The 18107-nt window shown below is 35.2% G+C and overlaps 1 protein-coding gene across 1 annotated transcript; it reads left to right on the top strand.

Annotated features, from left to right (window-relative positions):
- Positions 1–3573: 3573 nt before the first annotated feature.
- On the top strand, positions 3574–4062 carry LOC139849052 (uncharacterized). The gene has a single exon (XM_071838727.1). It carries the CDS (start codon positions 3574–3576, stop codon positions 4060–4062), a length of 489 nt encoding a protein of 162 aa, XP_071694828.1.
- Positions 4063–18107: the final 14045 nt, after the last annotated feature.

Below are 18107 nucleotides of genomic sequence, written 5' to 3' on the forward strand. Positions count from 1 at the left end.
GTGGTTTGACTTAATTAATCCCAAAAAGCTTTTCATATTCAGGGTTTGATTCACTTATTATGCCTTTGTGTGAGTTAAATCTGTTGATTTCTAAGTTCCTAGTCATTTTTCATTAGCCTTCGCATGGTGAAGGTTACTTCCAATTATTACGTAATACGTATCTATGTTTTTAACAGCAATTCCCTTACGCCGATTGTTGAAGACGATGAATAATTAATGAAAACTTGACGATAGAAGTGTTAAGTTTTCCATCCAAATCTGCTTTTCTTCTCCAATTTCTCATCAGGTACGATTTTAATATTGAAGTTATCTCAGGTTTATGTTAGGGTTATGTTAGGGTTTATATTGATTTTGCAAACCTACAGATCATGAATTTATAGCTCTAATTTTACAAGTCTTACTGTTTGTATTATCATCTCATCTGCTCTGTATTTTTAATTTTATTTATCTGCTCTGTATTTTTAATTTTTTTTCTGCTGCTCTGTATTTTTAATCTTACTGTTCCGTCACATTTAAAGAATATGATTGGCAACACCAGCCTTGATTGTCTTGTTGACCTAGGTAATTTTCGATTATATATTTACTTTCCTTTATAGAATAAATAATGGTGTATCCTATCGTATACACTCATAAAGGCATAATATTCGCATGAAATTAGCATCAGAAACACTGAGAACACCAGTTTTGTGAAACTATCCATTGAGCATTCTCCGTTATGCGTAAGCCCTGAAGGCCGCCTAGCACATAAGCCCTGACCGGAGAGCACCCATTCAGCGTAAGTTTCGGATCACGAATAACAGAACATATCATCATCTGACACGTGTCCCCGAATAATCCGGTGGATCTGACACTATAAATAGACCCATTGGGTCGTCATTTTACGGGATTCAGACATTCTGACAATTTGAGAGCAGAGGCTTCACCTTTCTCTCTCTCATAGCACTTTCTCTCACTAGAAGTCATCCGACTAACAACTCTACGCTAAACGGACAACAGATTGATTAAGCCACCCCAAATATTTCCAGATCTGTGAACCGGGTCTGCAGGGATCATATCCAGAGAGCAAACATCAATCGGCAACACTCACCCCCTCTAAGCTAGATCCTTCTAGTATTGTGTTAATACACTAAGCCTTACCTCATAGGGAAATAGGTGTTAACAATGGCGCCATCCATTATCAAGACGAATCATCTCACCAATACTGACAAAGAAGGCAAGGGTAAAGAATTGGTACCCATAGGAGTAGACATGATACATCCATGGAAAGCTGGACAACGGAGGAAGGCAGAAGTGTTAGAATATTGGAAAGAACAATTAATATCATTTCCTTCTATGTTTAATACAAATCTGTCCGATGGTCCAGTGGTTATAGAAGCATGAGTCGCTAATTGCTTAATACGCAACATTTATACTGACACAGGAGCTGGAGCAGACATTATGTATGAACATTGCTTCATACAGCTTCCTAAAGATGTACAAGAAAAAATGAAGGAAACATATGTGCCGTTAGCAAGTTTTACAAGTGAGCTGTCTTGGTCTGAAGGAAGTATTCTGCTAGAAGTAATCTTGGGCAAACCACCCCTAAAACGCACAGCCAACATTGAGTTCTTGGTGGTTAAAGCAAATTCGCAATACAACATAATTCTGAGAAGAACTGCTTTAATGACGTTTGGGGCTGTAACGTCAACTGTGCATGGTATGATGAAGTTTCCAAGGCCAGGCAGAATAGCAACGTTATACGCAGAACGGCAGAAGTCAATTGAGTGTTCTCAAGTAACAAAAGCAATAATTAAGCCAATAATACATGATGATGGGTCAATCTCACCAAATCTCAAATTTCCAGATCAAAAGATCATAATTGGGCATACGTTGTCCACAGAATGTAAAGAAAAATTGTATAACATTTTGGCAACAAATTTAGATGTCTTTGCATGGCAACCATCTGATAAGACCGGTGTCCCAAGGGAAGTAGCAGAACATAGGTTAAATGTGAATCCTAACATACATCCTGTTTGTCAGAAGAAACGAGGCATGGCGCCAGAAAGAAGTAAATTCCTCCGTGATGAGGTACGAAGTTTGGTGGATGCTGAAATCTTGCGAGAAGTTAAATATCAGACATGGGTGGCCAATCCAGTCTTGGTTAGGAAGTCGGACAACTCATGGCGGATGTGTGTGGATTTCAAAGATATCAATAAAGCATGCCCAAAAGACAATTACCCCTTACCTGAAATCGATTGGAAGGTTGAGTAATTGGCAGGATATCGATTTAAATGTTTCTTAGATGCAGCTAAGGGGTATCATCAAATACCTATGGCCTTAAAAGATGAAGACAAAACGGCTTTTCACATGACGGAAGGCATATTCTGTTACATTAAAATGCCTTTTGGTTTGAAGAATGCTGGAGCAACATATCAACGATTTATTGATATGGCGTTTAAGGATCAAATTGGGCGAAATTTAGAAGCTTATGTTGATGACATCGTCATAAAAAGTCATACTAAAGAGAGGATGTTGCGAGATATACAAGAGACTTTCGCATCTCTGCGAAAAATTAATATGAAGTTAAATTCCAAGAAGTGTACGTTTGGTGTAGAAGAAGGAAAATTCTTAGGTCATATTGTTACAGAGCGTGGTATTAAAGCTAACCCTAAGAAAATTCAAGCCATTGAAGACATGAAATCACCGTCTAGCAAAAAGGATGTTCAAAGGTTAAATGGATGTTTAGCAGCGTTAACTAGATATTTATCCAAAGCAGCTGAAAAGTCTCTTCCATTCATGAAGGTGTTAAAAATTTGTCTAAATAAAAAAGATTTTGTGTGAACGGCGGAAGCCAAAGGTGCATTCCAAGAGGTCAAGCAATTATTGAGAACATTACCTACATTAACAGCACCAAAAGAGGGGGAGACCTTAATTTTGTATTTAGCTGTTTCAAAAAAAGCAATTAGTTCTGTCTTAATCGCAGAACGGAACGGCTTGCAAAAGCCCATATATTTTGTTAGCAAAGTATTGCAGCTCAGTGAAACAAATTATCCACCACTTCATCGCATGGTCTATGCCCTTGTGCATACTGCACGACATTTACGAAGGTATTTTCAAGGTTATCCTATCTTAGTGTTAACAGATCAACCGTTGAAGCAAATACTCCGGCGTCCGGAGTCATCTGGCCGTCTAGCGAAATGGGCCATCGAGCTGGGGGAATATGAAATCAATTTTGCTCCCCGAAATGCAGTTAAAGGGAAAATATTGGCAGATTTTCTTCTAGAAACAAATGAAAAAGTGGAGTAAGATAACAAAATGGCACCACAACAGCATGTTTGGGAGTTTTACACTGATGGTGCTTCCAGTGAAGAAGGAACAGGTGCAGGACTGGTTTTAACGAGTCCAGAAGGAGAAGAGTATACTTATGCATTGAAATTTTGTTTCTATGCATCAAACAACGAAGCTGAGTATGAGGCATTACTCTCTGACTTGCGCATAGCAGTGGAAATGGGCATAACCAATCTACGAGCATATGTTGATTCTCAAATTGTGGCTCAGCAAGTCAATGGTACGTTTGATGCAAGGGATACATAAATGAGGCAATATGTAAAGTTAGTAGAAGCAATATCAAAGAAATTTGATAACCTTGAAGTCGTGCAAATTCCTCGAAATAAGAATAAGAAGGCTGACGTCTTAAGCAAGTTGGCTACTCTAACCTTTGATCATTTGCACAAGCGAGTGTTAGTAGAAGAACTTAAGGAAAGGTCAATACATGAAAAACCAATTATGACAATAGTTGAAGGTGATAAGGAAACTTGGAAGACTCCATATTTGAGATATTTGCATGACGGAGGGTTACCCATTGACAAAGCGGAGGCCAGAAGGATAAGAATAACAGCACCAATGTATGAAATTGTTAATGGTGCTCTTTATCGAAAATCTTACAATGGTCCGTTGTTAAGATGTTTAACCGATGATGAAGCACTAAAGGTAGTCAAAGAAATGCACGAAGGAGTTTGTTCTCAGCATTCCGGTTTCCGTACTGATCATGCGACAAGGATGTTTTTGGCCTTCCTTTTATAGAGATGTTGCAGAGATCATAAAAACATGTGAGAATTGTCAGAGGCATGGGATAGTTCAACGTCTCCCAAAATATGACTTGATACCAGTGTCATTCATTTGCCCGTTCTGTAAATGGGCTATCGATATTGTGGGGCCATTCAATAGAAGCACTGGTAATGCTAAGTTCTTGGTGGTAGCAATTAATTTTTTCACGAAATGGGTTGAAGCAAAGGCATTAGCAAAAATCACAGGAGAAAATGTCAAGAAGTTTGTTTGGCATGACATCGTGTACCGTTATGGGGTTCCATATGAAATAGTCAGTGATAACGGCAAGCAATTTGCAGAAAATCCATTTCGAAGTTCGTGTGAAGAGCTAGGCATAAAACAAAACTTTACATCTGTTGCTCATCCTCAAGCGAATGGGCAAGTTGAAGTTACTAACAAAGAAATTGTTGTTGGCATTAAGGCACGGTTGGGATTAAGTCAAACTGGTTGGGTGGATGAACTGCCAAATGTACTATGGGCACACCGGACAACTCCAAAGCGGAGCACGGGGAAACACCCTTCAGTCTAGTGTATGGTACAGAAGCAGTAATACCAGCTGAAATATGTGTTCCAACACAACGCATTATGGCATTTGATGTTGAAGCTAATTCTGAAGCATTAAGGGACAATCTCAACTTGTTGGAGGAAAGAAGATTGATGGCCGCTATCTGGCAAGCGGATCACAAACAAAAAATGGCAAAATATTACAACAAGAAAGTGCAGCATGTACAGTTTGAAGTAGGTGATCTGGTGCTACGCGATAATGAGGCAAGTAGGCAAATCAAATTTGGAAAGCTAGCCCCAAAATGGGAAGGACCTTATAAGGTCACAAAAGTAAATTAGAATGGATCATACATGCTTGCTGCGCCTTCCGGCGAGCAATATGAAAGAACTTGGATTGCAATGAATTTAAGAAATTTTATGCGTAGTACTATATTCATGGGCAGCTTGATCAACTGTGAAATGCATGAGATATAGTCATAAATGTAAAAATTTCTTAATAAATATGAATAATAGAAATTATTCTTATGGTAATATTTTTCATAAATTTTACCCGGCCAAGGAATTTTAGCCCAGGTGTCACATAGCTGTGTGTCATCCCTACCTGCAGAAAGAAAGATAACCTTTCGGTGGTAGAAGTGCAATCATACTCAAAATGGTTGTATCGATAGTGAGACATGTAGAACTCACTAAAGCATCGAAGCGTTAAAGCGTATCTACAAAAAAATGTCATGACACAAAGCTTATATACACAAAATGCAAAGCAAAACGGATAACGGATCATAGCGTCCTGCAAAATATTTGAAGGCAAAAATAGTTCACAACTTTTTCCTCATGAGTTGCATGACGGAAAGCGCATGACGGAAAATATTTGAAGGCAATATTTGTGCATTATTCACTCCGAAAATATTAATGAATTAAAGCATCTTCCTAGTAATTACAGCAAGTAAAATATTAAGCATTATGCAAGGCATATATAAACATAATATTTCATTCATTTTGAGGGGTGTAGTTCAGTACATCGTCTATTGTTACATCTGGCTTTTTACAAAGACTTTCAAGATCAGAAAACTTCATATTTTCTATTAGTGCACCAGCTGTATCAGCTTCTGTCATAGCATTTTCATTAATCTTCGATGTAATAACTTGAGGCATTGGATTTGGCAGTTCTGGAAGTTTTCTTTTCATAAAATTGAAAAAGCTCAGCCGTTCAGCAGACTTCGCAAGGCGAACAAAGTTTTCTTTTCATAAAATTGAAAAAGCTCAGCCGTTCAGCAGACTTCGCAAGGCGAACAAACTCACGTATCCTGTGAGACAATGCTTGGCAATTGAAAATATGCTCCACAAGAGCAGGAATCCCCGCAATCATACGCTTTTCATTCTCTTCTTTGGCTTTAAGCTGTTTTTTTAGCGCATTATACTCCTGCATTAGTTCTTCAATTTTGCTCAAGTGTCGCTCTTCTTTGAAAGACAGTTCTTTCACTTGTTCCTTATATTCTGCCCTCTGATTGTTGCAGTTCTCATAATGCTTCTTCATCATATTGTAATCCCTCTTTAAATATGTAGATACTTGTTCCAGCTTGGTTATTTTTTCTTTTTCAGCTGATAGTTCCTTACTCGTGGTAATCTCATTGTTCTGCAATTTGGATAAGCGTTGAAGGTCATTTAGTCCAGAAGCAATGTTGAGGATGATACTTTGTGCTTTAACCTTCTTAGCATCTGCATCAGACAGGTTGCTAAAAAATTAGGCTAGTGATGGACATACCATGGCGATCAAAAAATTCATGAAATCCTCGTAAGAGTGTGGTGGTCCTTTTAGAAAGGAAGAAAGTATATTTGTGTCAAGATTGGGAAGAATAATTTGTTTTTGAGAAGAACTAGTGCCAGTTTCTTGTTGAGCGGATGCAGAGCATTTTGACCAGTTCTTCTTCTTTTGGCGGAAGGCGGAAGAGTCACTAGTGTAATGTCTTGGTGTGGTGCAGTAGCTGTTGGAGATAAAGGGAAATTGTTATTTATAAAAGAGTTCCAATACGATTCACAAGATTTCAAAGGTGGCATAATGTATAAAGAGGGGTTTGGATTATAAAATCCACCAGTGCTGGGCTTAAAAGAAAACAAATTCAGATTCTGGTCTAGTATTTTACATAATTCAGTATTATCATTCTCATTACCCGAGGCACGACGTTCTCTAGAGGCAATTCGATTCATACCTATATCCACTTCTTCTTCTTCTTCCTCCTCCCTTGTGGCATCCTTTTCAGGAATTGGAGTATCGTCAATAATTTTTTGAGTGGTGAAGTTAAGTTGCGAATAAGATGATGATCGCATGGCGGTAAGCGGAGTAATTTCTGAAAAGATCAAAAATCACAATGGTTAGTTGAATAAACAAAACAATGATATCTTATTAAACATACATAGCAACAATAAGCACTTACTCTTTCTCCCAGCAAGAACACAGGCATAGCCTTGTGTAATATCCGAATCTTGGCTTACAGATGTCAATGAAAGCATATGTTCTCCATATTTAACATCGTTGATTTATTCAGCTTTAATTCTTTTAAGCAAAGCGTTCTCTTTGTTATTTAATCTGGGAAATGTAACTGATACGGTATGAATATATTGGCGCCATACATAAGCAGATGCGTATTTGTCATCAATGGCATCTTCGTTTATAAAGATAAAAGAAGCGTGCCAATCATGGCAGGGATGATCTAGTGCAGGTCTCAGAAATCCATCTACTTTCTTGAAAGTAAACTAATCTTTTTCGTGAGATGCTATACGCACTAAAGAGCAAAATATCTGAATAGATGGCACTATATTACTCGCATGGCAATACATCTCGAAAATGAGGATTTTTCGAATAGCTGCTGGTTCGAATTGACCAACAGCAACTCCATAAAATTTGCAAACTTCTAAGAAGAATGGAGTAAATGGCAATCGCAAACAGAAATTAAAAAATGAATGGCCATATATAGCAACCTTGCCAGGAGGAGGTGAGCATGCTCTAGCATTAGCTGCAGGAATTATTGGCTCAGCACCAGCTAATCTAGGAAAATATCGCAACAACAGTGCTAAATATTTCTCATATTTACTCTGCTGTGAATAGTTGCAACATCATTTATTGTCGCCATTAAAGTTTTCAATGAAACAGGAAATGAAGAAGATGTTAATGGTAAAAGATGAAGATTGGTAAGAAAAAAGCTGTAAAAGTGAAAGGTTGAATAGGGTTTTGTGGCAGTTAAGTAAGAAAGAAGATGTGACAGCTGTGACCGATGGTAATTTTGGGAGTTTTATTTTCAGCCACACACGTGTATGGTCGGAATTCACTCGATAAACGTGCCTATTGCTCCCGGGGAACCCAAGAGCCGACCTATTTCGAAATTCAAATTTAAATTTTAACAACTTAATCCTTTTTCAAATGCTTAAGTCCTTAAACTGGGGGGACTTAATGGTGTATCTTATCGTATACACGCATAAAGGCATGATATTCGCATGGAATTAGCATCAGAAATACTGAGAACAACAGTTTTGTGAAACTATCCACCGAGCGTTCTCCGTTATGCGTAAGCCCTGAAAGCTGCCTAGCGCATAAGCCCTGACCGGAGAGCGCCCATTCAGCGTAAGTTTTGGATCACGAATAACAGAACATATCATCATCTGACACGTGTCCCCGAATAATCCGGTGGATCTGACACTATAAATAGACACCTTGGGTCGTCATTTACGGGATTCAGACATTATGAAAATTTGAGAGAAGAGGCTTCACCTTTCTCTCTCTCATAGCACTTTCTCTCACTAGAAATCATCCGGCTAACAGCTCTACGCTAAACGGATAACAGATTGATTAAGCCACCCCACAGATTTCTAGATATGTGAACCGGGTCTGCAGGGATCATTTCCCGAGAGCAAACATCAATCGGCAACATTAACCCCCTCTAAGCTAGATACTTCTAGTATTGTGTTAATTCACTAAGCCTTACCTCATAGGGAAATAGGTGTTAATAATAGGGAAGTTTTTATCTAGATGTCAATGTGTGAAATGTTGTAGATTACAATTTGTTTGATAGAAAATTGAGTTGTAACAAGCCTTTGTATTATCCAGTGAACTTGTACCTATTTAGTCCTTGTTACGTGATTTTATTAGTTATTTGACAAATCGAGTTAACATCTACTATGACTTTATAAAGTATTAGATTCTTGTAAGTTGATAACGACATAGACGATCAAAACCAAAGAACATTATTTAGGAATCTTGTTTTTGGTTCATCACAACTGTGTTCTTTTTCAGTTGATCCCAACTCGTTGATATCGAATCATCAATATTTTTACATTTTATCCATTAAACTTGATCTTATGTCTGTTAATAATTTATGATATCATGTTATGCTTTTGACACATAGATTATGTTATTTTTTATGATCTAGGAATTACTACAAACATTTGACATGTTAGATGACAAACTGAAGTATTGTTGCAGACTAGCGGTGGCACTTGTTAGATGTCAAATTAAAGTAGTGACCCATTCTCGACACTGTGATGATAAATTACCCATTTGATAGTTTGAAGCATATCCCTGTTTGAAAATTTCATAAATAAAGAATGGTCCATCGGCCTTTGGATAAAATACGTATTGACCCATATAGTGACAAGATGACATGGTGACCCGTTTAACTATGAAGTGAAATAGGGACCCATTTGACCTGTTAGATGACTATTTGAAGCATACGCCCATTTGACAAATTCAAAGAGAAAAAGGCAGTTTGTTATAGTACTGATCCATTTGATGACTATATCATCATTGTGACGCGACAGGACTTTTTATTCCATAGATTATGGCGATGGCGAAGGTGGGATAATGGCTGTGGATAAAGAGAAAATATAAAATCAGCTTTAGCCAACAATCGTATTCAAGATTTATAAGTTTTATATCGGTTAATCGCTTAATCGCTTAATTGATTGTTTACTATTATTAAAACTTATTGTAGAATCTTTGTATGTTTGTATAGTTACATTTTGATTTGATTTGCAGTTACACTGAGAAATGTAACAATGTAGGGTGAACCTATTGATAATGATGGTAACATTTGCACTGATTTATTGTCATTCAGCCTAAAGACTAACGATGACGTTCAGGGTAATGTCTCTATGAAATTTAATTAATTGCTTCGTTTCTTACTACATTTATGAATGGCATGCTGGGTTAGATATTATAAAGTTACCTCTTATACATACATCTATCGTAAATGTCGATTGTTACTAAAACCCGCCGCCAAAAAATTCAACCAATCAATACCCATATTTATCAACTGCCCAAATCTCACTACTTAAAATGATGAACTTATTAATTTGATTCCATAAAGTTTGTACTTCATTTTAGTTTTGTAATCCCTTATGTTTGTGTGCACAAATCCCTGTCATAATGTTGTAGTCCGTTATTATAAAGTGTACCTTATTAATAGCATCAGGAAGAAGGGTACACCATATATTGACTATATAGTCTCATGTTTGCACAGGTGACTATGCAGTCTCAAATTTGTACACAAGTATTAACGAATGTTACGTATATTTACTAAGGCAGTTTAGCTGCAGCGCGCGAACATGAATTCTCATGATAGCTATTAACGATAATCAGCAAAGCGGGAGTCGAATAACCACCGAAGGTAAAGTTTGTTTAACTTTGTTTTAAAGTCATCACCACACAAACACAGTTCAGGGTCTTAATCAGCGATGATACAGTGACTGCAATCTTCACTTTCTTTTCTGAAGCCGCCCGACAAACTGATAGGAACCATCTACGAAACGATGGTCAACAGCATCGGCTTCAATAACGCACGTGTGGTACCTTTACCAATCACATCATTGGAAGAAAGTTAATACATCCTAACAATGTATGTAATGACCCCTTTAACAAACTGTTCTTTTGTTAACTTTGTTTTAGCTACAATCTATGTAATGGCCCCTCTTTAGCTAACTCCTCTTTTGTTAACTTTGCTAAATCTCCCCATATGTATGTAATGTTACTTAAGATCTCTTAAGTGTAATGCCCCGTCCTTACAGCAAATTGCACCTTTTTTTTTTTTTTTTTTTTTTTTTTTTTGTTGCTAATATAAATGTAATTCTACATTACAATGAATGTCAACAGGTAGAACCACACTTCTTAAAAGTATAGTACCAAACGTGTTGTTGCTGAGGCTGGTCCGATTGCTAGTTACTAGCATAATAGTTTTTAATTATTGTAATAATGATAATGATAATAATTATAATGTTTTTTGTTAGAAATGAGGGTTAGAATTGACTGCCGGATTCGTTCTTGAATCGTGTGTTCACTTTCTCTATAAAGTATTTCGACCCTACGATTGCCTCGGTTGCACGAAATCTTTACAGGGATAAGACAAGAACGCAATCAGTGTTTTTGGCAATGAAATCACTGATCAAATTGTTAGAGAATATGTGTGTGTTTTCTATTTTTTAGAATGAAAGCAAATTCCTCTATATATAAGAGGTGAAAAGGTGCGACGAAAGGATGTAACCCTTCAACGTAAATATGCAACCTTTCAACGAAAAGATGCAACTCTTCGTTTAAACCTTTTAGAAAATAACATCCCTCTTCATGAAATGATGTAACCATTCATGGTTACCTTTCATCAAAAGATGTAATTTCCAAGACCTTATTGAATTAACTCGAACGAGCGTGCACTCCGCACTCTCCAAACTCGTTATTGAGCTTAATACGATAAGCCTTTGCTTTCTAGTAAATCCCAATTAACTAAAATGATTGTTGATAACACTAAAATCACCAACAAATCCCCCCCATTTTAGTGTAATCCTTGATTTACTAAAATAATTTAAACAAACAGAACAAACTAATGCATAAATGGAAATGTTCATGAAGAATTGAATTTCCACTTAGTATAATATTTACGAGAATTCGAAAATCAGGGTGTTCACGAAGAATTGAACCCTTCAATTCATATGAAAACTATAAAATACTATACACATTAGTTTCTTACATATCTCTAAGACAATCTTGACACTTTTATAAGCCATGTGTCCCAATCCTTCAGTGAACATATTGGCAGCTAAGTCCAAAGCTCCATTGAAGCGGCAAAACTTCATGTTCACATAGGTAGCTCTTTTAGTCTTGCACCCGCATTTGCAATTTTTCAAAAGAACTATTAAGAAGTTAAACTTCAACCTAACTCCACTTACGGGTCTAAACACATACTTTGGGATCAGAATATTTATGTGTTTCAATCTTCAGAAAGTAAGCTTACCTCATTGAATTCAGCTCCTAGCGTTGTACTAGAAGGGAATTGGGCGTCTCACTTTGGAAGATCTGGTTGGACTTCAATCCCACATCATTAGCCGACTTGTGCGCACTTAAGTCTTCGGCTAATTGTTTTGTCAAGTGTTTTTGCCAAATTTTGTTGTGGCCCAACAAAATCCGCATACATCACTTCATTCATGATCAACTCACGAAACATAATACGTCTAAGGCATAAGTATCTAGATTTTCCCTTGTACATTTGACTATATGCCTTAGTCATAGGACATCCCATACCTAGGGATCTAATTGGACTTTACTCTCATTCACTTCGACTTCAATCAATTTTCTTTAGTAATCCTTTGATCCAAGGACTTACCAAATTCTTATTATATCATAAGATACTCGTGAGTACTCAAATCAATTGATTGATTAGTCCTTGTATATGGCCACTTTCCACAAGTAATCAATGTAAACATATAATTTATACACCCTGGACAATGTATCCATATTATCCTTATGTACACAATTATTACCATTACATTAGATGGTAAGATTATTATTATAAACATACCTTAGCCAATCCACTTCTATAACCAAGAAGTAATGACAATAAGTTTATAATATCAATAATCTCAACATCAATCTTTTGATCCAAGATACATCATCTATACAAAGAGTAAAATCCAACAACTTGTAGATGTATAATTCCTTGATCAATAGTAAACTGAATACATTTAATATGCTTTAAGGATTCACATTGTGAACTGAACCATAATCCATGGTTGGCTTTTACAAGTATTAACATACTTAAGCCCCATTACAATGAATTATCCTAGACCATGCTTAATCTTTTTAACACCATGCTAAATTGGTTACTTGATGTAGTCACATACATCCTACCACCAATTTTCAAAGCATATCGGTATTTAGAAACAATTAAGCAACATCTATTCCTCCTTTCCATATTAAACTATATTTGTTTTTATTAATTTGTACCATCTTGATTCATCAAGTGATTTGTGGACAATAACCACCAATGAGTTGTTAGTTAATAGTGTAAAACCAACAATTGAATAATACATCACATAATCCATGCTCTTTCACAGTCAGATGGCATACATGCAACAATGTAAGTTTTTCAACAAACAATCAGCATAGCCACTTTACCATACACATACAATGCATGCGTATGCCTATTCTTTATCTATATGATACTGTACAACTTAACCATCGTGTATTATCCAACTTAGATTATTAACACCAAGAACAAAATAAACTTCTTATTATTTCTAAAGAAATTATGTTTTCAACCAAACATAAAACAAACTAGTGTTTACCCCCCGTGGATTCTTTTCCATTCAAGGACAAAGGCCATCATGTACATATTTGATTTTAATATTACGATCGGTCGACACACACAATGAATTTGATTAACCAAACTTATGAAGTAGAGAATCCCCTCTAATTTTATTTAATGACTTCATTGCAATAACTGCAAACATTTGACGGTTAACAGTTATTTTAGTTTTAGTAATTGCAACCTTAAATTACCAACATGCATCGTGAACAACAAGGGATCCTTTTAATTGGATTATTTACATCCATATATTATGATCATAATTATCCATCATAATTATCCATTCATATGAGTAATTCGATGATTATACGTTATCACGATTGTCCATAACAGTTTAATTAGATCATAACTTATGATCATAATTATCCAATCGACACCCAAAGGAATTGATTAATCAATTCATGTACACATACAATTATGATCATAATTCTTCAATCTTTATATCCCTTGTCATTCTTTGATCACCGCCAATACCAAAATTTAGTTGTAGTTGCAACACAAATATTACAACTAAAATATTACAGTTATATTTGTGTTATAGTTGCAACACAAAATTCCAAAGGCTATATAATCAAACAAGGGATTTCTTTCATGTAAGTCTCACGTGCATCCATTTTATTTGGTTGATCAAATATTAAAAACATATATTATCATGTACTACGTGCCGATCTGTCAAGCAATCTTGCAATTCATATATACACATATATGTATCACGTATTTCATATCATCATTATTTATAATATACTTCGTATCAAAATATAATATAGAATAGGAATAAGAAGTACGTATCTGTTAGGATGAGATCAAGAATATCCTCCCTTCCCCTTAATCTTCTTTTATCCAAATCCTTAATAATAAATACCATCATGTTGTTTCATTGACACGAAGACTCCATATCAAATCCCATATTGTTTCACGGATTCATCTTTATCATTATCATAAAATACTTTATAGATTTGTTAGAAATGAGGGTTAGAATTGACTGCCGGATTCGTTCTTGAATCGTGTGTTCACTTTCTCTATAAAGTATTTCGACCCTACGATTGCCTCGGTTGCACGAAATCTTTACAGGGATAAGACAAGAACGCAATCAGTGTTTTTGGCAATGAAATCACTGATCAAATTGTTAGAGAATATGTGTGTGTTTTCTATTTTTTAGAATGAAAGCAAATTCCTCTATATATAAGAGGTGAAAAGGTGCGACGAAAGGATGTAACCCTTCAATGTAAATATGCAACCTTTCAACGAAAAGATGCAACTCTTCGTTTAAACCTTTTAGAAAATAACATCCCTCTTCATGAAATGATGTAACCATTCATGGTTACCTTTCATCAAAAGATGTAATTTCCAAGACCTTATTGAATTAACTCGAACGAGCGTGCACTCCGCACTCTCCAAACTCGTTATTGAGCTTAATACGATAAGCCTTTGCTTTCTAGTAAATCCCAATTAACTAAAATGATTGTTGATAACACTAAAATCACCAACATTTTTATCGTAATATTATGCAAACTGTAGTTTGTAAATACGGAGTGTGATCCTGCAAACTACCTAGGTTCTAAACCTATTGTTAGTGGTAAACTATAAAGTTTGTATTGTTGAATATCTCTCGAATCCAAAACCAACTACTGCATATAAAGTATAAATTATAATAATGGATTAAAATAGAGTAATACTACAAAGTTTATCAAACTAAACAATGTTTGCGGATACAGAATATAAAAAAATAAATCCAAGAAGTAAGCTCACATAATTACTTAAAACTCAATATATAATATTATGATTGATGTGTCATCTCATTAAACACGACACCAATAAGAAAAGTTACAAAACAAAATCATACTATTCTAGCAATGTTCATAAGATCACCGCATTCGATTCTTATAAATACTTGTTATAATAATAAACACTTAAAAAACTTATTCGTCTTATTAAACAGTCAACGTCTCCTAAAAACTTACATTGATATAACCTAAATATCAAATGTCTTATTATGTTTCGATCTAATACGACTAGGACAAATAAATGTCCTATGATATTATATTTAATATGACTTATATATAATGTGTCTATGAATTACTATGATATTTAAGACCCCAACAACTCATTCGTCAAATTACAGAATCAAAGTGTTCTAAATATTTGTAATGATACGACATATATTTCACACGTCCTATTAGCTTATGATATAATACGACTATAAAAAATAAATGTCATGTGATAGTTTATTTCATATGACTCTTTTATAAAGTGTCCTAATAAATAAACACATATAGCGACACTAAATCATTAAATGTCTTATAAAGTTCCATATGATGATTCACAATTAAAGTGTCCTATGAAATCATAAGATATTTAAGACCCCAACAACTCATCCGTCACATTAAAGAATCAAAGTGTCCTAAATATTTATAATGATACGACATATATTTCACATTTCCTATTAGTTTATGATATGATACGACTACGAAAAAAATGTCCTATGATAGTTTATTTCATATGACCTTTTTATAAAGTGTCCTATTAAATTAACACATAATGCGACACTAAATTGTTAAATGTCTTATAAAGTTTCATTTGATGATTCACAATTAAAGTGCCCTATGAAATCATATGATAATTATAACCCCAAAAACTCCTCCATAATATTAAATAATTAAAGTGCCCTAAAATTTTGCAATGATACAACATAAATATCATGTCTTGTTAGCTTATGTTATAATATGACTATGACAAATAAATGTCCTGTTAGAGTTTATTTCATATGACTTTTATATAAGATGTTCTATTAAATTAACATGTAATACTACACTATGCCGTTAAATGTCTTATAAAGTACTATCTTATGGTTCACACTTAAAGTGTCCTATGAAATCATACGACAATTAAGACATAAAAATATCAATCAGTCATATTAGGTTCTATTATGTTCTACTATGAAACGACTCACAAAAAATAAACGTCCTATAAAGGTACATTTCATATGAGCGTCATATAATGTGTCTTAATAACATAAATTTATAGGACATAAGTACCAAAAGTCCTAACATGGTACAGTTTATTAAGACTCTCGGAAATAATTGGCCTCTAAAGATATATTTAATATGACGTTCATATAAAGTGTTCTATTACATAAACACATAATGAGACTCTAACAAATAAATGTCTTATACGATCCTCTATTAGGATCTACTTTTTAAGTGTCATACGAAAATATATGATTATGGGACCTACTCTAAAAGCGTATCTCATAATAGGACCTTACTCTAAAAGCGTACCTCATAATGAGACCATACTCTAAAATTGTATCTCACAATAGGACCTAAATATTGTCCGATCCTATGTAAGTAGCATTTAGGACCATATTTTACTTGGTCCCAGAAAAAAAGGTCCTATAAGTGGACTTTTGTTGTAGTGCTCGTCTTCTTTCGTTCCATGCAAGGAGCCTTAATTCGTCTACAATTTTTCAAGCGTGATAGTCAATAGTCGAATGAACGACTATTCTCCCAGTTCCTATTGACAAATCATCTTCTATGATTAGAGTGAAAATGACTTCGTAGAGTCGCATCATTTCTTGATCATTAAATGTTTGTGGGTCCCCTGAGGTGTGATCTAATGTTTCTCTTATAAGCTGCAGCTGGGTCCCTTGTTATGGGGAATAAGGAAATGTAGATGAAACAAGAGTACGATACACTGTAACGTAATCGTTCGTTTTCCCGTTGCAATATGCCGCGGCTCTGGCATAATCAACCGGGTCTCGCAGTACTCTAATAAACTCCAATACTTCCATTCTTAAGTCGTCAATCTCTACATTCTCGCCCATTGAGCGGTAACTTAGATATTTTCGTTCAATAGCCCCTATCTGAATTTCTTGATAGGTGCTGAATTCTATTACAGCCCTTCTAATAGCACTTATTATTGCATCGTAATCATCACCTTCTTCAATATAGTCTATTAGATCATCCATGTTACATAGGATTACGACTTGTGGCCCTTTTTCTTATTGCAGCTGTGCCTCCAGAGGTTGCATGCGTGCGAATGTGTCTATACGAATCTCATTAGTCATTATAGTCCTCATAATCAACGTTTTCGTATAGATCCAGCTGTTCGTCTTCGGGAATTTCAGATTATCCACTGAGGCCACCTCTGTCTTGTTCACACTTTCTGCTTAGACACTCACTTCCCTGAGTTCTTCATTCCTTGAGTAACTTCTTTCTCCTTCTTGAGACTTCAGCCTTAACTTTCATTTCCTCCTACAGCTGGGTCCTCGGGGCCTCGAATCTATATATTTTGTTAGGGGAACTAGAAATTTTTGTTTTTGATTGTCTCTAAGGTTGGATTCTCCTATTTCGGTTTGTAAATTGTATAGCATCAGGATTCGCTGACCACTGATCACTCTCTTGGATTTGATTGACTTGGTGACTTTTTTCCTAAAAATCTCGAAGATTGCTTTATTGAGTAGAAGCTCATTCTACTCTCCCCATCATTTCCTTCTTGAGGATCTCTACTTTCTACCCTCATGAGATCTTCCACTCTCATGGGAGAACCTTCAATATCTTCTTCGGCTTCCGTTTCTCGAGGGCTTGGTAGGTTTTCTTCATTATTGGGCTTATCCCTTGAGGTCGGGAGACTATCATCGGAAGTGATTCTACGTCGTGACATGATATATATTTTGGTATATCTATAAGGATATAGATATGATTTTCTCGGTTTTTTATTGTTTTTGTATTTTTTATAGGTTTATATAATATTTAATATATGTTATATTAATATTATGAAAAATAAGTATTTATTTTATATAATATCTTAATTATTATTAAATATTAGATATTTAATATGTATTATATTATTCTTATGAAAATAAATATCTTATTCCTATATAATAATAATAATAAT

Source organism: Rutidosis leptorrhynchoides, chromosome 5, assembly GCF_046630445.1.
Source record: "Rutidosis leptorrhynchoides isolate AG116_Rl617_1_P2 chromosome 5, CSIRO_AGI_Rlap_v1, whole genome shotgun sequence".
NCBI lineage: Eukaryota > Viridiplantae > Streptophyta > Magnoliopsida > Asterales > Asteraceae > Rutidosis > Rutidosis leptorrhynchoides.